This window comes from Dermacentor andersoni, chromosome 7 (assembly GCF_023375885.2).
Source record: "Dermacentor andersoni chromosome 7, qqDerAnde1_hic_scaffold, whole genome shotgun sequence".
Taxonomy (NCBI): Eukaryota; Metazoa; Arthropoda; class Arachnida; order Ixodida; family Ixodidae; genus Dermacentor; species Dermacentor andersoni.
In genome coordinates this window covers 177,852,827-177,875,962 of record NC_092820.1, presented here as the reverse complement: position 1 = coordinate 177,875,962, position 23,136 = coordinate 177,852,827, and the positions used below count along the sequence as shown (strand labels likewise).

General features: G+C 48.8%; 2 protein-coding genes across 2 annotated transcripts in view; one reads left to right on the top strand and one right to left on the bottom strand.

The window, feature by feature from the left end:
• LOC126533279 (uncharacterized) overlaps positions 1-11,645 on the top strand; it is a 48,491-nt gene extending 36,846 nt beyond the window's left edge. Inside the window, exons 3-4 of the mRNA XM_050180541.3 lie at positions 3,454-3,732; positions 8,856-11,645. Coding sequence (XP_050036498.1) covers positions 3,454-3,732; positions 8,856-9,018 — 442 coding nt within the window. The 3' untranslated portion in view covers positions 9,019-11,645. The remainder of the gene's footprint in view (positions 1-3,453; positions 3,733-8,855) is intronic.
• An 8,990-nt stretch (positions 11,646-20,635) lies between these two features.
• The window catches only part of LOC126533280 (uncharacterized), a 33,598-nt gene continuing 31,097 nt past the window's right edge, over positions 20,636-23,136 (bottom strand). The window contains exon 5 of the mRNA XM_055071652.2: positions 20,636-22,469. Within this exon, the coding sequence (XP_054927627.1) occupies positions 22,229-22,469 (241 nt within the window). The 3' untranslated portion in view covers positions 20,636-22,228. The remainder of the gene's footprint in view (positions 22,470-23,136) is intronic.

Here is a 23,136-nt window from a genome sequence, read left to right as displayed (position 1 = left end):
CCCCCGATTGCTTCTTCGCGGCGGTGAACAGCGCGCCGCGCTGTCATGCGTGCATGTTATCTGCATCGTGTTCCACGCAAGTTGTAGACGCTCATTCACACATTGCGGTACATTTTGGTTTCGTCTTTCTCTGGTGGCCTTCCTCTTCACATATCTGGCGTATCTCTCATTTCTCTGCAGTTAGCGAAGGCTTTGCAGCTAGTCCGTGTTCGCTCCGTCTCTCCGTCGTATGCTTAGGTGGCAGCCCGAAACCGATGTGTGTTCGAACTGCAGGCCGTTGATCTAAGAATGCACTTATTGCACTCGGTACATTAGACACACGTACATTGGCTTATTGCTCTCATGATTGCGACCAATGTTGTTTTTCGTGTGAAACGTATCGCTGGTCACAGGCGACGTGCATTTTCATGCTCCAGCCGCGTCCCCAGCTCCTTAGGGTCAAAATGAAAAGCACCATCAGCCAGAACAAACTTTCTGATATCGAAGCCCGAGCAGGTCGGCGCGAAATTTTATGCGTACGAGACGTATCCGATAACCTGCTTTTTCATGTCTTGTGATGACACAACGCCAACTCATCAATGTCACCGGTGGGCGACGTGATCGCTGCGAGCAGGGATCCTCCAGCTATCGCTTTCGCGTATACAATAACGATTTCGCGTCTTGTCATCCGCCGCGTCGGAGGCCATCTGTTGCGCTGCGCAGTGTGAGGTTGGCCCAGCGCGCGTCCTGCGCCGAGTCGCGCGAAAGTGGTCGTATCCCTGAATGCAACTGTATATTTTCAAGCTGGCAACGCATAAATGGGCCGACTACGCCGAGCGCGCGCCCGCCTCGCCGGGCGCTGCCATGCTGGTAGCATGTTTACATTTGGCCAGCTGTACTGGCGTTCGATTTTGCAAACTTCGGGCAGGTTCGGGTTGTCTTGGGATCCCAGCCCACGTGACTTCCTGTCAGAACCGGAACTAGCTGGCTGCCAGCGGGCTGCCAGAACTCCGAAAATCGAAGAGGCCCACTGTAGGAACATTGCGCCGAGTTCTGTAGGCGAGCTGCGTTGCCTATTGCGCGTTCAAAAGCATACCGTGAGCTCTCTGCTTTATGCGCCTCGCTTGTCTCTGTATGACTCACTGAAACGCATGTTTGGCATTGGTGGTGGATTTCCCTACGACCACACGTAAAACGCAGAAATGCTCTCAATAGACAACCGCTGACTTAAATTATATCTGTTGCGTTCAAGGGAGAAACTACACCTGCTGTAGACGCACAATTTGTATTTCTAGGCTGCAATGTCTTTTGCTATATTTGAATTGCCAAAAACTGGGCAATTTAACAACATGATGCATTAGGTTCAGACATCTGTAACGCTACTCTGAGGACAGATGCCGCGGTTCCAAAAAATGTTAGAGCATCTAAAGCGGACAGTATACAAGCTTAGATCTTGCGTGATATATTTGCAATTTTTACGAGAGTTTCGCAAAAGTCCTATTTACAAATTATCTCCTCAAAGGAATCTCAGGATCTCCTACATCCAAGTCATTCATTGCTTAAGTCCATTCTTAATTATTGCGCCTACATCTAAGTTCACGGAAAGAGAGAAACAGTTTTTCTCGGCATCCACTGTACAGATATTCGCTGAGGTCTGTTGCATTTAGAAGTGAAAGTATACCGACTGTGAGATGCATATTGTTTATTTAGGCCATCAGTTCTCTAACAAAAATTCTTGAAGATCGGAAAACTTAAAGAAACTAAAGAATCAGATTTACAACACAAGGAAATAAATATAAATACGATATCGCGATTCTGTAGACTATAGCTATAGAGACACGCAAATCGAACAATTTACACACCACTAATAGGACTTTTGCGAAACCATTGTAAGCACGGTAACAATTGCTTGTAAGCTGCAAATTTAAATGTCACATTGTCAGCTCTTCATTCAATTTTCATAACTTGGATAGTCGGTACAGTGCAGATCTTTCTTCTTAAATGCAACTTTCTAATCGCGTTGTCCAGTGAGAGCATTTTTGCGTTTAGCAAGTATGTGTCCTCGAACGGTGATCAATTGACTCCGAGGTGGTCGGGAAAGGCTCGCGGTGGGCCGTGGTGACGGTACCAAGTTGTTTGTCGACAAGAAATAACTGCGCTGCATTCGAAAGGAACCGGAGAGCGAACGTCGAAAAATTGGGGGTTATGTAACGGCGCCGACGTTTCGGGACAAAAAAACGGATAGTTTGACCTTTCATATATATTTTCTTTAGTTCTTCCCTCGTCAAATGAACGAAAGCAGTTCTGAATGAAACCTTGCACCAAAGAGAGAAGTCGTTTGGTCGAGCTGCAGTTGGTATACAAAACTGCCCTTTGTCGAAAAGGCCCGCACCAGCTCGCCACGACGTCAAGAGGGAACCGTTCTCTCGTAAAGCATCTCACTTGGCGAACATTTAGTGCGCAACAAATGCCTTGAAATCCGCGACGTCACGCTCAAGTGCCGGCTCTCCGGCAAGAAGACACACGGTCCGATCCAGCGTCCGACGTGCCGGAACGGCAGCCGGAATCGAGGTGTTTTGCCGTGTCGAAGCGCCGGTTCGGACGTCCGACGCGTCCGACAACCGCACCGTCGTCTGGCCGCAGCCAATGACAGCGCGGCTGGCCAGTTTCTCGCAGTGTGTGTGTGTTTTTTTTTCCTTGCCTGCTCCAGTTTTTTTTTCGACCCGACATAGTAAAATAGTTCAGTAAAATTATCTCGAACGTGTGCCTGTTATGCAAAGCAGCGCCTAGTACACTAGCACTAAGCTACTGGCGAGATCGGGAGCCGCGACGCGAGGGCATTTCGCGGGCATACATCACACACTGACTGTCTGAGCGAGGCTGCTCGCTTCGCTTGCACGTTTGCCCTTCGCAACGAACGCGTCGAGCAAACCAATTGTATTTAATTGCGGGCTACCTACGTGTACAGTTTTAATTGTTTTGGCAAACATAAGTGATCTTCGACTAGCTCTGGTTGGATCGTAAGCGCCGTCGGCCGCGGCGTCTGCCTAGCTAGGCCTACCGGCCCTATCGCTGGCTGTTAGCGGAGTCGTCAGTGGACAATGCGCCGTCGTGAAGTGTTCTCTCACTCGCAGGGGCATAATTTGATTGACAGTGTTCGCGTAAAGCGAAGCAGTGTTGTGCAGAGTTGTTTATATTGCGTTTCTAGACGTGGCTATGAAGTCAAGCTGGTGTGATGGATCTGGGCGGAGCTTAGGCGCCGCTCAATCTTTCGGATGCACGCACCGTGTGCCCTGAATCGTCGTATGCCGCATGCCGGAGCATGGCGGCGCCGCACGTCGGATGGGACGCCGAATCCTACCGTGTGTCTCCTACTTTAGAGAAGAAAAAAAAAAGGGGGGGGGGGCATTGTCCTCCATTTCCTTTATCGCGATGCTGGTGGGAAGAGAGCTGACTCCTCCTGCTCCTCCCCAGGAGGTCTCCGGTGGAGCTAGGCCTGATGGCCGCTGCGGCCGCGGGAGCGCTGCTGCTGCTGCCGCCGCCGTCGTGGGCGCAGGGAGGCGCCGCCGCCGATCGCGCCGGCCTGGCGAGCCTCAGCGAGTTCGTCATGACGCGCGTCGACAAAGGGCTCGAGAAGTTCCCCAGCATCCCCAGCCTGGACCCGCAGGAATGCATGAAGCGCAGCGTGTGCGAGGCCCACAACCAGCCGAACAAGTACGGCCTCGTCGGACTGGCACTGCAGCTGCTCTACCCGTGAGTGTGCATTGCTTGCTTGCTAGCAGCAGACGGCAGTGGTGCTCGTCGTCTGCTGCAGAACCTGCGGGCCGCATGTACAGACAGGAGAGTCACACGCGGCACCACGTAGGGTGACGTGTTATACACAGTACATCATCGCCGTCTGTATAATGGTATATCGCGCTCAGTAAAAAAATGCTCTGCTTTCGTTTTAGTTAGACGGCGTGTCGTCGAGGAGTACGGACCGTATAAATAAATGCATCGATACAACGGGGCTCAGCGATGGGCTCCGGCAAAAGAAGTACATGACCGAAACGCTGAAATGAACCCACATCCAACACATTAAACGTATTGCATGCAAAGTTACAAACAAAATTTTCAATGAAGAGAAAACGATGGTAAGGTAAGCTTAAGACGCTGCATTACATAATGTGTCGAGCGCAGCATTGGCGGTAACGCGTTACCTTTTGCGGTAAGCGTTTCTGAACTGTAACGGATAACGCACGTGAACATTCTTCAGTAACGTGAAGGGTTAACAGCTGCTACATTCACTTCAGTTACATCTCCTTTCCTTCCCAAGAAAAAAAGAAGATGTAGATCATCTGAACTGAACTGGGGGTACTCGTAACTGTGCCGAGGGAGCCCAAACAAATTTTGATCGCGTTCACCAGCTCTTTCCCGAGGAGAACACAGTCGAATGCCATTAATTTAGCCTCGGTTAGTCGCTTAATTCGAGCACTCCCTGTTGGAAACCTAGCATTGTCGTGGAAGGGCAATGTCGTTTAGTTCGAACGCAAAGGCTTCGGTTAATTTGGCCCACACCGGCGTCCACACGTGCTCTCTTTGCCGCATGCTGGTTGAGCCGCGCTATACCGTACAGACCGTTTCGAGAAATGAAAAAAATTTGTTCATCCTGCCACCGCTCGTTAATTCGACCTTTCGGATAATTCGGCCAGATATCTTGCGGTCCCGCAAAGGTCTGGCAGACCTTCCGTAAACAGTGCGACGTCACGTCCGTGCGCAAAGCTAAGTGTGAGACGTGTCCAAAGCGGGCTTTCCATCACGCCGTGGTTTGCAATATTGGCCCCAGTTCGCTGCCAGAAGCTGCCCGGTGCGTCGGGAAGCTTTTGGCCCGCGGCCAAGACCCTCTCTCCTTGCGGGGTTGGAAATCCTAAATGTCCGAACGTGTGATTTGGCGTTGGCCTGTCGCGTGCATGCGGTTGTGACAGATTTGGAGAGTCTCTTCTAAAATACTTTATGCCTGCTTTCCGTTCAAGTTGTTCCCCAGACGAGAATTACATATAAGCATATTAATGGATGTAGAGAGATTATTGCGCCGGTCACGCATGGCACCTGTAGACAGCTTACTAGCTACGTGATCTGCATGACAGTTCAAAGAAATATTTATATGCGCCAAATGCGACGGCACTAATTCTCTTCCAGTAGTAAATGGGGGATAGCTGGTACTGTTGGTTGCAGGGTCGAAACAGCACTGCCTTTATTTTTTCCACGTTAACCTTAAGGTTTATCGCCCACGTGTGTATCTCTGACCCCGAGTCACCACGAAGAAACAGGCTGGTGTCATGTGCGTAAATTACGTACTTTGCGCTTGCATCGACATTGACTTTTTCATTAATGTGAGAAGATACGGACCCAATAATATGCTCCCCTGCGGGACGCCAGTTTTTACAGGTTTGACCTCGGAATGATTGCCGGCTAATCTACGCACCCGTGTTGCAGACAAGGAGCCTCAAATACCGCAGCGATCGTGTTTCTTCGAGTTACGAATAATGCGGTCTAATGATAATATGCCTTAGAAATGTGGCGTTAGAAAGTTCGAACAAAAACATTTCGAGCAACATTTGTTCTCTCCTCAGATTTTGTAATTAAATTATTTTTGGGTTAGCCTGCAGGGCTAATTCAGTTCAAGTTATTTTTACGAAAACCAAATTGGGAAGAACTTATGATATTAAACCGGTCAGTAAATGAACATAGCCGTGTTAGAATCACTTTTCAAGCATTTCGAAAAGAAAATCAGGTAGCACTGATGCAGGGCGGTAATTCGAAAGGTAATTCTTATTGGCCTTTTTTGTATGCTGTGAACTTGTCCGTCTGCATTCCGTCCGGCAAAACACAGATTGACAACGTATTCCAGGCGAGGTACAATTTTGCCAGTAACGAATTTTACCGGCGCTAATTCAATGCCATATGCATCCATAGCTGTGCTGTTAATTAACAACAATAATGCAAGGGCAACTTTCTGCTTTGTAAAAGCCCCTTAGCAATGTCGACCGACTACTTGGTGCGCCTATCGACGAGTATATAAGCCGACATTGCCCGACCGTCTAATTCCTTCAAAGCCGTCCTTCAAAAGTTTCTCATAGCGCGGCATAGGGTGTCGAGGAGGGTGTCCTCCAATCAGGGCGTCCAGTTGAAGGTGCTGTTCTTTAGCAACCCTTGCTTCTTTTATTTATAAGGTTAAGCAAGTGGTTATTTACCCACGGCTTGCGACATTTCTTTGTGGGCTTGAACGTTTTAGCCAGAGAACATGCATCGTACATTTGCCAGGGTGTCTACCAACCGGGAAAACCGGGAATTCTCAGGGATCTTTAGTGGTCTGGAAAAACTCAGGGAAATCTCAGGGAATTTGTGCCTCTATCAGGGAAGATTAGCTGTAATTTTATTGAAAGGGTCGAAAGTTGCGGTAATGCTTGCTCGAGTAACAGACAGGAATCGTAATGAATCGTCTTTGACGCCCTGTCGTCGGCTGGAGGAGTTGCCAGTGTAGAGTCAACGACCGACTTTCCGTATTCCCGATAATTTGGACGGCTTCGCGGCACCACCACGTACCCCATAGAGTCAATGTATCAGAACGTCTGAAATTTCGGACGCGAGAACTCTTTGCCGTCCGATTTTCCGGACGTTCTGCATGACCGCAGGTCCGAAACGGCATTAATCAAAGCCACCACCGCTGCCATTTCGATTGCCTTGCCGCCTCGAACCGGCGCTGTCGCACTCAGATCCGCTGGCAGCCGTGGCCACCACTGCGGCAACGCTACGCCTAGCTGCTTCGACGTTCGCTATGAAGCATTTTGCCGTTCGGTGCCGTGTTTCTTCATTTCTCCGCTGTCAGCAATAATTTTGGCTTTGAAGCTCGGAAAGCACGGTGCATTCCACAATGCTGGTACGTGAAAGTTAGTTTTGCCTCGGTACAGTTGTGTGACGCGGTGAAGCATTAGCAAAAGTGTTGCGGTGAAGCTTAACAAGCGTAGGAAGGGTCAATTGTCACGGGACACAGTATGTATTCCTTAATTTTACACGCGTGCACCCGCCCTCTCGTGTCACAGTAGGAGCACCGCTATGCCTAATAAGTGCACTGACAGGCATTCAGAGCTTTTCCAGGCGTGCCTGTGTCGATTTGAGCCCTTAAGAGCAGTAACAGACATGCATTTATTTTTTCGGACTGCCTGATTTTTCGGAAGTTTTCGCGGCCCCTAGGGGGAACCGAAAAATTGGACGTTGACTGTAAACTGACCAAGAGTATGCTTCAAATGGTCCGTAGTGCGAACGCGCGACAAAAGGAGCACGAGAACAGAAAGGACCGACGCATTGAAGAATGAATGGGGAATGAAGTATGCGAGCGCTTCTTTGAAGGAGCCTCAGCTCAAAAAACACTCTTGGCTGACGCCGAGATGCAGATGTCCCTCATACAAACCAAAATAAACTCTTAAAACAGTGAAACACAACACTGAGGCGTCGTGCGCCGGCTGAGAGTATGTCAAGACAGTTGAGGTTGACTTACGAACTGTTGAGAGAGACTCTCAATTGTGACAAAATTCGGACCTCATACCACTGAGCTTGCTATCAGTTGGTATAAATAGCTCATACTCGAAAATATTTGCTTCTGTATGCATCTCCTTTTTATTTGTAATTGAGAATGTCTCACTCGATTTGCAATTTCTTTTGAAGACATTTTATTTGCGGTGCATTTTACTAGCCCCTCCCTTCTATTCTTTTTTTTTTATTAACATAAACACTACTCCTTAGTATTCAAATTGGATTAAGTCGGTTCTTTAAAAAAAAAAAATTTCATATGCTTACTAAAGGGTGACAGCATCGGGCGATATGGTTCCAGCCCGTCTTGACATAAAACATAGTTCTGCATCTCTCAGGGAATTTCGCAAAGGCACTCAGGGAAAACCTGGAAAACTCAGGGAAATTGGAAATGTCAACTTGGTAGACACCCTGATTTGCATACGTGTTTGCAAGAACCTGTCATCAGCCGCATCTACGTTATTATTATTATTATTATTATTATTACTATTATTATTATTATTATTATTATTATACACGTCATCCCAAGAAACACCTGCGGGACAATCTCGAAATGCAGACAATGTTCTAGTATTTATGAGCTTACAAGAAAACGCTTGATGCGGTTGTTTTTCTGTGGCAACGTCATTGGCAATGAATATGAACACAGATAATTAAGCGATCACTAATCGCGTACATTATGATCCTAAATTTTACAGAAATGATGTCATAATTAGTTATTAACAAGTCCAACACATTCTTACACGTCTAAGTAACTCGCGTAGGCAACGTGATAACGTTTTGACAGAGATAATATTTAACATAGATTCTAATTCTAATTCACGTTACTCTCAGAAATTATACTTATATTGAAATCGCCTCGAATCTGTTCACGTTAACAAACTCTAACAGTGAATTTAAATATGGCAAGAACTGCAAATAATTTCCTGATAGCGGTTGGTAACAAACAGAGAAAATTAAATTACTGCATTTAACAACTACAGTTACATAGCGAGGATCGGCGCAACAAAATTCAGAGAGGAACTCAGCGTTCATTAAATTTGAAACTAATATCGACGCTCCACCGTCGCGTTTACCATGGCATTTAATGCAAAAAAGACTTGTAACAAGGAAAGTTATGCACATCTTCCCAAACAAACTATGTTTCTGAAAACATGACAACGTTAAAGCGCCCTTCTAATTTGCGAGAGGAAAAAAAAAAAACAGTCAAGCTCATCTCTCTTGTTTCTGCCAAGATGTATACATCCGCAGCGTCTCTGGTTATACTATCCGAGTGGGAAAAGTTCACTCGGTCTCTGAACACGCAGGCCGTACTCCGCGCCGGAGGAGCCCACCGCGGTGGTCTCCAAGTACCAGCTGGCCGCTCGCTACGGGCGCCAGGAGGACGCCGACTGCTCGCGCCAGTACGACGGCTGCATCGTCTCTCCGCTCGAGATCGTCCAAACCATCGTGGGCTACTTCCTGCGGTAGCGGTGACGACCAGGCCTGCAATTCCGGGAGCCGTGACGTCACGCTGATGGGCCGACCACCGTCGACGGGTGTCGCGCATGCAGAACGTCAATCATCGTCGGGCTTGGCGATCGTGTAACGGGACTGCCTCGGGACTGCACTGTCATCGCGAGCGATGCAGTAAGAGAGCACTGTCACGCAGCTGCCGCCAATTTCAGTCCTCGCAGGCCGTGAAGCGTTTACTCCGCAGCCATTACGGGGCCTTTGGAGTCGGATGTCCGAGCTGCGCAGAAGGCTGCGCAGTAGCCGAACCAAGGAAAGGGCGCGGTGCGTCTTAAGTGGGCGCCGTGCCTTTCACCGCATGCGGGTGCTTTAAAAGAAGCGGTAGTTTCGGGTGTTGCGAAATCGGATTAACATCCGGAGGACGCACGAGGGGACTTCCAAGAGGGCTTTTTCAGTTTAGGTAGTTACAGACGGGTGACTATGCTCATATTGTTTGCATATGTTTTGCCAATTTCAGACTCTTGTTCGTAGTATGACCAAGTTGTGAAAACCAAACGTCATCGGAGCTCAGCGCTTACGCGCACGGTCCGTAACCTATTGTCTCCGGCAGTAGTGGGTTTCAGCAGAATGGCTTCCGTCTACGGACAAAAACGTTGGCAGCTACAGAGCTTTGCAGGACGTGCGCTGTTTGCAAAACTTTACAAAACGGGATGGGCTCCCGCTATCCATCTGACGAGTAATTCACTTTGCACAATGGGAATGGCGCGCTTAACAAACGAGCGTCCCTTGCACATATTTTTTACACGTTTATTCTAAGCGTGACGCATAAAGACAAAGATTAAAATGTCAAACGGCAGTGACGGATTATTGCCGCCTCCAAAGCGTCGCTTTGACCAAGTAAAGCAAACACATTAAACCTACAATAGAATCGGCCCCGAAAGATAGTTGTGCTGTTTTTAAACCGTAAGAGAAATTAGGTAATTGCCCCCATTTTTTTCTTTGGAGTACTGCGAAGGGGCGCAGCAGGCACCCGGCAGAACATTACCTCCGACACTGCGCTCAGGGTGACCACGTGAGTGATCCTGCGGCCCTGTAGCGTAAAACTATTCCAATCTGTTTTTATTCCAATCTCCTGACGTCAAGGTAACCGCCGACGCAAGCATAGGACGGAAACCCGCTGCGTTGCCTGAACGGCCCAATTAAACGCTCTCCTCGTTTAGAGGAGGTCCCTTTTGTTTGCTTTCAAAACGAATAACATTGCCTACATTGAGCGATTTTTGTTAACTGGCTGACAAGAGGGGAGGAGCACGCTCAAGTGGAGAGATTGGATGGAGCCGAGCCAACGCAGTGAAAATCGATAATCGCATGAGCAGGGTGGTGCCGGCGTCTGCGATTGGTCCGCTTCCCCCTTAGCTTGCAGTGGCCGGTCAAAAATCGCGACGGCCGTGCAACGAAAGTTTGAGAATAAAACAGATCCTCTGCAATGAAGAGTTGGCATGTCGCATACGTGCCCAAAGGGCACGATATACTGCCACGTTTATTATAGGCAAATAAATCCATGCTCTCCAGTATAGGTGCTGGTGCCTGAGCGATTGACGGGCAGCCATCTTCTATTCCTTTCGGAACGGGCCAATCTCCAGCTTTCAGAGAAAAATTCCGTTTTATTCGGCATAATAATGCATCTTGGACGCCTACACGTCATCTTGACGCGGTGAGTTTTCGCGGTTTTGTTGCGTGACAGATAGGCGAAGTGGGCGCAGCCCAAAATCTTTTGACCAATAGCAGAGGGCTAATGGCGAAAAAGCATCGAATCAGAAATAATTATTTTTCTTTTGTTGGATCTATTCATGCATAATCAGTGTGTACACGTCATATGAGATGGGGAGATATCGTGGTTTTCGTGACGTTGCGTGACAGACAGCCGAAGTGGGGGTGGCCCGAATAGCTTTTTTTTTTTTTTACCACCAATCGTGGAGGGCTGATTGCAGAATTGGAATAAAAAAGTTTGGAGTGGCTTTACGCTATAGCGCCCCTGATTACTACGCGTACATCTTGGATCCATTTAATGTTTGCCCTTAGTGCGGCATTAATGATCGCGCTTTTCAAACATTTTCCAAGCCGCCAGGAATAGGAGTCATTTTACACTTGCAATAGCGTGACATCACGACTCCCAGTATCGCGGCCTCTTGGAGGTGCTGGCCTTGCACCGCCTCCATGGCTCCTTCGCAAGGATGCGATACCCAGCGGGGCACGTCACTGATGACGCGTAATCAAGCGATTGGCACGTGACCGCAGTGACGCTGTCTCGCACCCGAGGCGGCCATTCGACGACGTAGAACCCTTTGCCTCTCGAGGTGTAAGCTGACTCAGCGTTACGATGTCGCCGTCTCGTGACTCTGGCAACCTTTATTCTCTCATTCATCCGTCAATCTCGACCATTCAACGGCGCCTTTTCTGTGTCACATCATCTCTCGGCACGTGTTTATTCGACCGCGTCATCGAATGCGGACGCTTGGCAGCGAAGCAGTGACCAACAGTGCTCTCGTACACATCGTGTTCATCATCTGGGACCTCATCGTAATTTATTAAACGACCAATGCATGGATGGGCGGCTTCTGGGGGAAGAATAAAGCACGCACAAGCGAGCCACGTGTACTGTGTTCATTCCCAGTCCCACTACGATTGATTTGTCATCTGCTCAGGTCGGCTGCCGCGTGCGCGCCCACCGGGCAGCGTACATTGTAGCACCTTTTTTGGGGGCACGCTGTAAGAAAACTTTCTGCGGAAAATGGCCAGCCAAAGGTTATTCCGCTGCATCCCTGCTGTTGAGAGGCGTTCTCTTATGTCCCGCGTATGACTTCATAGGCCAGGGTCATCATCATCATCAGCCTGGTTACGCCCACTGTAGGGCAAAGGCCTCTCCCATACTTCTCCAACTGCCCCGGTCATGTACTAATTGTGGCCATGTTGACCCTCCAAACTTCCTAATCTCATCTGCCCACCTAACTTTCTGTCGCCCCCTGCTACGCTTCCCTTCCCTCGGAATCCAGTCCGTAACCCTTAATGACCATCGGTTATCTTCCCTCCTCATTACATGTCCTGCCCGTGCCCATTTCTTTTTCTTGATTTCAACTAAGATGTCATTAACGCGCGTTTGTTCCCTCACCCAATCTGCTCTTTTCTTATCCCTTAATGTTACACCTATCATTCTTCTTTCCATAGCTCGTTGCGTCGTCCTCAATTTAAGTAGAACCCTTTTCGTAAGCCTCCAGTTTCTGCCCCGTACGTGAGTACTGGTAAGACACAGCTGTTATAAACTTTTCTCTTGAGGGATAATGGCAACCTGCTGTTCATGATCTCAGAATGCCTGCCAAACGCACCCCAGCCCATTCTTATTCTTCTGATTATTTCACTCTCATGATCCGGATCAGCAGTCACTACCTGTCCTAAGTAGATGTATTCCTTTACCACTTCCAGTGCCTCGCTACCTATCGTAAACTGCTGTTCCCTTCCGAGACTGTTAAACATTACTTTAGTTTTCTGCAGATTAATTTTTAGTCCCACCCTTCTGCTCTGCCTCTCCAGGTCAGCGAGCATGCATTGCAGTTGGTCCCCAGAGTTACTAAGCAAGGCAATATCATCAGCGAAGCGCAAGTTACTAAGGTATTCTCCATTTACTCTTATCCCCAATTCTTCCCAATCCAGGTCTCTGAATACCTCCTGTAAACATGCTGTGAATAGCATTGGAGAGATCGTATCTCGCTGCCTGACGCCTTTCTTTATAGGGATTTTGTTGCTTTCTTTATGGAGGACTACAGTGGCTATGGAGCCGCTATAGATATCTTTCAGTATTTTTACGTACGGCTCGTCTACACCCTGATTCCGCAATGCCTCCATGACTGCTGAGGTTTCGACTGAATCAAACGCTTTCTCATAATCAATGAAAGCTATATATAATGGTTGGTTATATTCCGGCCAGGGTGACAGCCCATAAAGGCCAGCCGAGAGGTACTCCCCAGCGAAAGCTTGTGCACGCGTGCGCAGCGCACCCGATTTGCCGACTCTCCTTGTTGCTCTCAGACGCCAACCTTGAACCAACAGTGCACCGCGAAAGGAAGAAAAAGCTTTTTATTGCGATAACACTTATATGAACGCTCCAGGCACATTTCTGCCGCTGCCATTAAGTTCTCTATAATATCAAAGGGCGATAAAACGGTCGCCGCTCGCCGTATGCTGTATCAATGCCTCTACTATACATGCCTGCCGCGTTGTCCGGTCACGGCCGCGTGGTCCGGTAAACTCGGTTCCATGCCCTCTCCCTTTTCTCGTCTCCGCAAAAAGGCAACGAGCGCCTCTCATGGCAAACGTCTGCAACTTAGATCACGTGCTGCAGCCTCTGAGATTGCCACGCTCGCTAACAGACGCCCGCGCATATCGGCTCTACAAACCGCCGGCATTGGCTGTATGTGCGAGGGTGAGCCGGCGAACGCGGTTCAGTCTCGCGTACGCGAGCGAGGAACGCGGCCCGGGTGGCGTATTTACAATTACTAGTAGGTACAGCGAGGCGTGGCACTTGCGCAGATGCCGGACGTTTGCGTGCATGCGCAAGTAAGAGCGGGTGCGAGAGAGGAAATGTGGAGACTTTTGCTCCTTGAATATGACTCTGCCTAGGCACTAAGAAGGAGTTTCTTAGCGCGTGTTGTATGCGTTTGTCGCGGGGCGCGGTAGTGCTGAGACAACGGTCGTTTGCGCGCATGCGCGAGTAAGAGCGAGTGCGAGAGGAAATCTAGGGACTTTTGCTCCTTGAATATACGACTGCCTAGGCACTACGGAGGAGTTTCTTAGCGCGTGTTGTATGCGCTTGTCCATAGGCGTGCCGGAAGTCGCGGGGCGCGGTAGTGCTGAACTTAATTAGCAACGCAAGTTGGCGGCTCGACGCAATTATATTTACTATATCGTGTTTTTTTTTTACTGATTGTAACAACGTGTCAATATTTTATATAATTGGCGGCGCCTCCGGGACACTAAATCGCCAACGGGGACACCAAAACTAGAACCCTGCCTGGTCCGTGGGCGTGGGCTCGCCGAGGCCTGTGCATGTCAGGGGTGTACAAGATCGGCTGTCCGCTATCGCGGACAGCTAATTTTTTATGCGAACACCCCCTGGCACGCTTGGGCCTCCGCGGCCCCAATCCACGGGCCGCCCTGCTTCCAGCTTTGATCCCCCCGCTACCCCTTGGGTGCCCTGGAGATCCTGCGCCGCCTGCTTTATTATAACCTCAGGTGCTCTCCTGAGGCCTCCGTTTGCCGGTTACATGTGCCCTCCTGGAGCAGTGCTTGTAAAAAACCCAATCTATCATCGCGACGAAAAAAGCGACCCACGACTTAAGGCCAGAATACATGGAGCGAATATGCGACGAATAGTCGGCGTTCGACGCCCGGCGGCGTACGCGCGACGCGCGGCGGCGGAAAAAACGTCGTTCGCCGCCGTTCCAGCTGGCGCAGAAAAGTTCGTCGGGCGGCGACGATACCGGAAGCGGCAAACGAGCGGCGCCCCAAAGCGAGCCAATCAGGTCTCACTATCCGCCCCGACTTCCGGCTAGGCTTCCCCGCTTGTCCGTGTATCCAGATCCCACTCTATCGTTCACGCCGGTCTCCCGCCTTTCGTATTCATGGCATCCAAAGCGGCGCGGCTGGAATTTAACAAGTTAATAACAGCCATGGTTAGACAAGCTCACGTGCGCTACTTTCGGGTCTGCTTGCTTCGGCCGCGCGCGCGTTGAGCCACAGAACAGAGCCGCGAAGTCGGAGGAGCCGAAAGTTGTTTGTTGTTTACCCGCCCAGTGTTGCGACAACGCATAGCATCGCCGCTTTCTTTAAACTACATCGGCACATGAATGTCTCAAACACATAAAAAAGACTAGAAATCATTTCTAGACAAAATTTTACGCGCTTTTAGAGTGTTCCGTAATTCAAAAGCGATAATATTTGTCGTTAAAGTTTTTTTTTTGTCATGTGTTTCACGACAGCGCATTTGCCTCGTCTAGCCACACTGATAACAACGCAGCACGGAGGAAGGAAACTCCGTGCAACGCAGCGACTCGCCGGCGGCGGCCGACCTGTCTTCGCTCCATGTAGCGCAGCCCGACGAACATACGGCGTCGCGCCGCGGCAGATTTTCTGCCGCCCGAATTTCGTCGTGAAAGTTCGCTCCATGTATTCTGGCCTTTATACAACACCAGTCAGAACCTTGCCCCTTCAGAATCCCTGGCTCCGGACAGGCCGCCATTGGAATATGAACCTGGCAACGTTTAACGCAAGAACATTATCTAGTGAGGCGAGTCTAGCAGTGCTATTGGAAGAATTAGAGGGCAGTAAATGGGATATAATAGGGCTCAGTGAAGTTAGGAGGCCAAAAGAAGCATATACAGTGTTAAGGAGCGGGCACGTCCTGTGCTACCGGGGCTTAGCGGAGAGACGAGAACTAGGAGTCGGATTCCTCATTAATAAGAATATAGCTGGTAACATACAGGAATTCTATAGCATTAACGAGAGGGTGGCATGTCTTGTTGTGAAACTTAATAAGAGGTACAAAATGAAGGTTGTACAGGTCTACGCCCCTACATCCAGTCATGATGACCAGGAAGTCGAAAGCTTCTATGAAGACGTGGAATCGGCAATGGGTGGAGTGAAAACAAAATACACTATACTGATGGGCGACTTCAATGCCAAGGTAGGCAAGAAGCATGCTGGAGACAAGGCAGTAGGGGAATATGGCATAGGAACTAGGAATAGCAGGGGAGAGTTATTAGTAGAGTTTGCAGAACAGAATAATATGAGGATAATGAATACCTTCTTCCGCAAGCGGAATAACCGAAAGTGGACATGGAGGAGCCCGAACGGCGAGACTAGAAATGAAATAGATTTCATACTCTGCGCTAACCCTGGCATCATACAAGATGTGGACGTGCTCGGTAAGGTGCGCTGCAGTGACCACAGGATGGTAAGAGCTCGAATTAGCCTAGACCTGAGGAGTGAACGGAGGAAACTGGTACATAAGAAGCCGATCAATGAGTTAGCGCTAAGAGGGAAAATACAGGAATTCCAGATCAAGCTACAGAACAGGTATTCGGCTTTAAGTCACGAAGAGGACCTTAGTGTTGAAGCAATGAACGACAATCTTATGGGCATCATTAAGGAGTGTGCAATAGAAGTCGGTGGTAACTCCGTTAGACAGGATACCAGTAAGCTATCGCAGGAGACGAAAGATCTGATCAAGAAACGCCAATGTATGAAAGCCTCTAACCCTACAACTAGAATAGAACTGGCAGAACTTTCGAAGTTAATCAACAAGCGTAAGACAGCTGACATAAGGAAGTATAACATGGATAGAATTGAACAAGCTCTCAGGAACGGAGGAAGCCTAAAAGCAGTGAAGAAGAAACTAGGAATTGGCAAGAATCAGATGTATGCGTTAAGAGACAAAGCCGGCAATATCATTACTAATATGGATGAGATAGTTCAAGTGGCTGAGGAGTTCTATAGAGATTTATACAGTACGAGTGGCACCCACGATAATAATGGAAGAGAGAATAATCTAGAGGAATTCGATATCCCAGAAGTAACGCCGGAAGAAGTAAAGAAAGCCTTGGGAGCTATGCAAAGGGGGAAGGCAGCTGGGGAGGATCAGGTAACAGCAGATTTGCTGAAGGATGGTGGGCAGATTGTTCTAGAAAAACTGGCCACCCTGTATACACAATGCCTCAAGACCTCGAGCGTACCGGAATCTTGGAAGAACGCTAACATAATCCTAATCCATAAGAAAGGTGACGCCAATGACTTGAAAAATTATAGACCGATCAGCTTACTGTCCGTTGCCTACAAAGTATTTACTAAGGTAATTGCAAATAGAATCCGGAACACCTTAGACTTCCGTCAACCAAAGGAGCAGGCAGGATTCCGTAAAGGCTACTCAACAATAGATCATATTCACACTATCAATCAGGTGATAGAGAAATGTGCGGAATATAACCAACCTTTATATATAGCTTTCATTGATTACGAGAAAGCGTTTGATTCAGTCGAAACCTCAGCAGTCATGGAGGCATTACGGAATCAGGGTGTAGACGAGCCGTATGTAAAAATACTGAAAGATATCTATAGCGGCTCCACAGCCACTGTACTCCTCCATAAAGAAAGCAACAAAATACCAATAAAGAAAGGCGTCAGGCAGGGAGATACGATCTCTCCAATGCTATTCACAGTGTGTTTACAGGAGGTATTCAGAGACCTGGATTGGGAAGAATTGGGGATAAGAGTAAATGGAGAATACCTTAGTAACTTGCGCTTCGCTGATGATATTGCCTTGCTTAGTAACTCAGGGGACCAACTGCAATGCATGCTCACTGATCTGGAGAGGCAGAGCAGAAGGGTGGGACTAAAAATGAATCTGCAGAAAACTAAAGTAATGTTTAACAGTCTCGGAAGGGAACAGCAGTTTACGATAGGTAGCGAGGCACTGGAAGTGGTAAGAGAATACATCTACTTAGGACAGGTAGAGACTGCTGATCCAGATCATGAGAGTGAAATAATCAGAAGAATAAGAATGGGCTGGGGTGCGTTTGGCAGGCATTCGCAGATCATGAACAGCAGGTTGCCATTATCCCTCAAGAGAAAAGTGTATAACAGCTGTGTCTTACCAGTACTCACGTACGGGGCAGAAACATGGAGGCTTACGAAAAGGGTTCTACTTAAATTGAGGACGACGCAACGAGCTATGGAAAGAAGAATGATAGGTGTAACGTTAAGGGATAAGAAAAGAGCAGATTGGGTGAGGGAACAAACGCGCGTTAATGACATCTTAGTTGAAATCAAGAAAAAGAAATGGGCATGGGCAGGACATGTAATGAGGAGGGAAGATAACCGATGGTCATTAAGGGTTACGGACTGGATTCCGAGGGAAGGGAAGCGTAGCAGGGGGCGACAGAAAGTTAGGTGGGCAGATGAGATTAGGAAGTTTGGAGGGTCAACATGGCCACAATTAGTACATGACCGGGGTAGTTGGAGAAGTATGGGAGAGGCCTTTGCCCTGCAGTGGGCGTAATCAGGCTGATGATGATGATGATATTCTGCGTAGACTCCAATAAAAATTCAGTGGTGAGACAGCGCTCGTGTTTTGCACTTCCTTTCTTTGTCGCTCGTATTTGCGCCTAAGTGTCACAACCATGAGCATAAACATATCTCACTCGATGACCACGAGCACTCGCTGTCCCAATTCTGGGGGGTACTGCGCCGCCAGCGAGAAGCTGACATGCTGCATGCATGTCCGCGCACAATGTTTCGCTTTCGCCGCGAGCGCGTTTTCGCACCGTGCCGTGAGCTTTAGGCCGCAGCATATGAGCATTTGACAATACAAAGCAACCATTGTTGAGTGGACACTATCTTCAAAAATAATCGTTCTATCTAGGGACTTCGGCGACTTGTGATCCGCCGTAGCGACGATTCAATCCGCTTTTTTTTATTCTGAAGTATTGGACGATTCAATACCATTATTTATCATGCTGCGTCGCACTATGTTTATCGGTCTTCTCGGCGAGCATGTTTCCCGCTGCTTATTTTTCTTGATCCAGTATGCATTCATTGTTTGGTGCCAACACAAAAATTCGCATACTCCACGCCCTTATTTAATGTACTTCTCATACCGTTCCCTTTCCATTCCACGTTAGACTCCGGAGTTTCGCAAGACGCGTAGCACCACCTGCCGGTGCGAAGAGGCAGTAATTGAGTAGTGCAAAGCCCGACTCCCTTGCTAAGTTGCCTATGCAGCTAGCGACTGCGAAACAAGGATTTAACTAGATTTTGGTCCACATTGCGAGCGTTTTGCGCATCTAACACCCAGACAGAGAGCTATGAATTTCTCCGCTAGTCGGACGCGCCGTCGAATAGGTGTTCTGTGGCCGAACTGCCAAGCGCTTGCTGGCTGATGGAAGATGGAGGAAACGGCAGCAACCTCGATAGCGCCGCGCGCTACGAAGAAACGCCGCAATTGACGCTACTGTTATGTTGTAAATTGCCATGAACGTGAAGGACTGAATAACAACGTTCAGTTTTACCGATTTCCATCGCGATCGTATGAAGGCGAAAGGCGAGAGCGCCGGATACGGGCCGTTCAACGTGTTGGGTAATCGAATTACTTGCATTCCCCACAACACAGCGGCTCGCGTGAGAAAGCGCGATAATTTTGTTCTGCTGTAATTGTGCTGCGTAGCCCTGACGGAGGACCGCGGCAACCAAGCGAAAACTCAAGAATCTGCAGCCGCCACTTCGATGGCAACAGAAAGAGACTAAAGTTGCGAACCATCCTGTGTATGTGCCGTCGACATTTCCACCTGTTAACAGACGTCCGCCTCCGCTTAACTCAACAAGTGGAACGGAGAGATTTGGCTGGTCAGTTTAACCAAACATTTTGGTTCGTTTATGAATTCAAAATCCTGTTCTAGAGCATCGTTGTATCGCGAGCTCATTTCTAGTTTCGGTATTTTGTATGCCTTGCGCCTATACAACAAGCACGTTTCGCAATGTGGTGAGCCTGCTCGACTGCGTCTTTCACATGTGAGCAATAAAGTTGCTGTAGGAGCACTGGACGAGTAATTGCGAAGTAACGCGCATGTGTACAAAAAATGTCGCGTTTATTTACATCTATATGTGCGCGTGTGTTGCTTGAAGCGTCTGCGAAAAGTTCAAAGGTACTGAGCGAGGCTGTAGCTCCTGCGAGAAAGAAAGATGCGGCGCGTAGGCACTGTAGGAAGCTTACTTTCGTTGTGTTCGCACGCTGTTTGCTGCCTTGGAAAACGTTTTCTGTTTGCTGCCCTGAAAAAGGCAATGGAAGGATTTACTCTGTTAATAATTGCGAGAAAAAAACATTACGATAAAATGCACAAATATATAGGAGCTACTTAAGTCATGTGTTCATGGCATTTTCAATATGAACCAAATTGAAATGCTTAGATTTTTATGCCGATATGCCTATAAACAAACCTGATACTCTCTGTACTTGCGAGTTGCAGCACGCCGAAAAAACCCATGAGACGTATATTGTACACGTACTTCGCCCTGCTCCTCCCTTCGCGAAGCGTGGATGGGCGGAAGAAGCTTTGCAGGTCCTTGATTTTCAGGGAACCGTGTCTCAACACAACCGAAATTGTGGCCTATGCACCTTCGCTTGCGGACAGCTCTTCTTGCACTGCTCAGTTCGTACCAAGGCTGCGATGCTGGTGACGGGTTTTTCCGCCGCCTGGGCAGAGTCATCAGCAAGTTCGCAGATTAGCCGGGTAGCGCGTGCGGGCGAGCGTCTCGGTGCGCGCCTTCGGCTGCACTCGCCGAACATCGCAGAACCGACGCCGTAGCAGAAATCTTTCTCGCGGAAGAGCTTGCTGCACACCCGAGTTGTGGCCTTTGAACCGAACTACCGCCATGGGGCGTTTTATTTACAGGTATTAACAGCGGAAAAAAATAACGTAGACGGGGACACGAGACGAGAAGACAGGAGTGCTCGTGGTGTCGTCTTCTCGTCTCATGTCGCCGTCTACGTTTTTTACACTCTTAGCACCAGGATGGAAAACCAACAAGCCCAAGCTGCTGTTCCAGCGTTTTATTTGTGGAATCGTTTCTATCAGCACAGCATTTATGCACACAAATAAATGACCTGTACACTGGGATTGCCGGGTGTCGTTTCATAAAGGTAGAGCGATAACATGTATGTGTCAGGTATGCCCGCACAGTGCATGCTTTAAATGGTGAGACGGCGGAGGTGGTACCGAACGTCAGATATTAATAGGGGGAACGGCAGGTGTTTATAAATTCAGTATTTCTATCCTTTGAGCAAGCATAATAATGATAAAGAAGCTGCCACTTCATCTTAGCAGGATATTCGCACCATACTCTCCCTTGGCAAGTTATCCTGTGTACAGTACGTATGATGCCATTTATAATAAATACGTAAATCGTTTGTAAACTTAGTAAAATAATCCACCATATATAATCGCGCTTAGGTAGCTTCGCAACACTAGAATATGTGTGTTGAGATATATATACGGCTGCTGCTGACATGTATATAAGTGCTTCAAACGATTCTTTGTGTATTTCGAATGCAGAGTTTACGAGGAAAATAAGTAAGGGTTATCGAAACTGCCGCTTCCGGCCTAAGAACGATGATTCTTTTTTTTTTTTAATAACGAAGTCTACGTCAACCTCTAGCACTTAACACATGCGCAGGCCGTCAGCTTGTATGAAGTACATCGTTTCCTTAATCATTTGGGCAACAACAGCACTAAGTGCTGTCCGAGCTTAAAAAAAAAAAAAAGTCGCTAACGTGCACTTGTTTCCGTACGTATCCGGTGCACCGCAAGCGGTAGCGCATTCCGCATGCTACCCGTCGGGATGCCTCAGAACACGCACCTATAAAGCGAGATATAAGAATGAAGAAGAAGCACGTGCTCGCTGCGGTAAAGCTAGGTAAACGATGGCGCATGTTTTATTAGAATGTGAAGACGTCTGCCCGGCGGTCGATTTAGGCACCACTGTCCTCCTTGAAACCCTTGGGTTCAGCGAGAGCAGGCGAAAAGTAAAGATGTCCGCATCAGAGATTAGTAAGATGCGATTGGAAGATTGGTGGAAGAAAAGTAGGGAAACGACAAAAAGCGGAAACGTGCAAAAACAAAGTTCACAATAGCGTGTCGGAAAATTTGGTTATGGGAATTCATCGGGCTTTCTTTCTTTTTCCCAAAGGGGACGCTCTTAGCATCTATCCATCCAGCTGCGGTGGGCGGCGTATAATGGCGGCCGTCGTAGCAGACGACGGGGACGTCCTCAGCGGCGCGCGAGCATCAAGGCACCATCCCTGCCGCCACTCGGGTTTTAGAAAAAGAGGCTCGCTCACGCGATGGCCGCCGCTCCGTTCCGGGCCCGAAACCGCTTGCATGCGAGACAACACGTGTTCGGTGAAACAAAAGCACGCGTCGCTTGCAGTGGTCTCCCGCAAATTCCTGCGCACGCAGGGTCTGGCCGACGTGCATGAACGCAAGTGAAAGGATTGGCTTCACTTTCGGGTGAGCTCCAGGACGGCTGCACGAACTGCGATGTGACCTCATCAATAAATGCAACACAATGAAGGTGGCACCGACCACGCGTGCTTTCCATCCGGTAGCCAACGTTCCGCACACCCGCGCACTCACGGCGCAGCGACGGACTGCTCGACAACTCCGCCCCCGCTCGACAGCTGCGCCCACCCGCTATGGGCGGCCTGCTGCCGGCGCAGGAAGTGGTCGACGGCGGCCTGCAGCGCCTGCAGCGGGTCCACGAAGCAGCCGTCGTACTGCCGCCCGCAGTCGGCTCTCGGGTCCCGGCCGTAGCGCGCCGCCAGCTGCAGGGGCGACATGCGAGTGTCGTCGGCGTCGCCCGGTCGGAATGGCCTGCGCATAGCGCGTGACGTCACTCGAGCGGCTTGCCGCAGTTATTCCCACCGAAGCTGCTCACACACTGGTGACGTCGCCAGTTCTCGTGCTTATAAGCACGCTGCACGCCAGCCCCTCGATCCACCCCGCAATGGTAGGCCAGCAGCGCTTTCAAGTATTCCAGCGGTATCCCCATTTATTGTTCCGTTCAAAAAGGTTTTAGGAATATAGCGCAATTCAGCCTGTTCAAGAGGCGGCCTTAGCAATGCATGTTATCCGTCTTTCGCTTCCCGGGAAGCGAACGCATGGCGACGTCATGACGCAGAAGGTGGTAGTGGGAGCATCACATCGCGGTGTTCGCACACTCGCTCTGTCGCCTCTTCCTATGCTGCAACTTGTCACATGTGCTAGCAGAGACAGTCCAGTTAGCAGTATCCCAAAATCTTTAACGTAATAGTTCGCGATGAGTTTAACTGCAACGCCAATGCATTTTAAAGCATATTTATGAGACGGAGGCACGTACGATACAAGTGGCTTCACGAACCAATATAAACACTTACACCTTTCAACTGCAAGGAACATTTTGGGTTATTTTGCAACTAGGAGGCGCACATTGCTCACAACACGCTTCAGATAAGAGAATCCACTAACGAGATCAAATTAAATATAACTTGCCATCGTACCT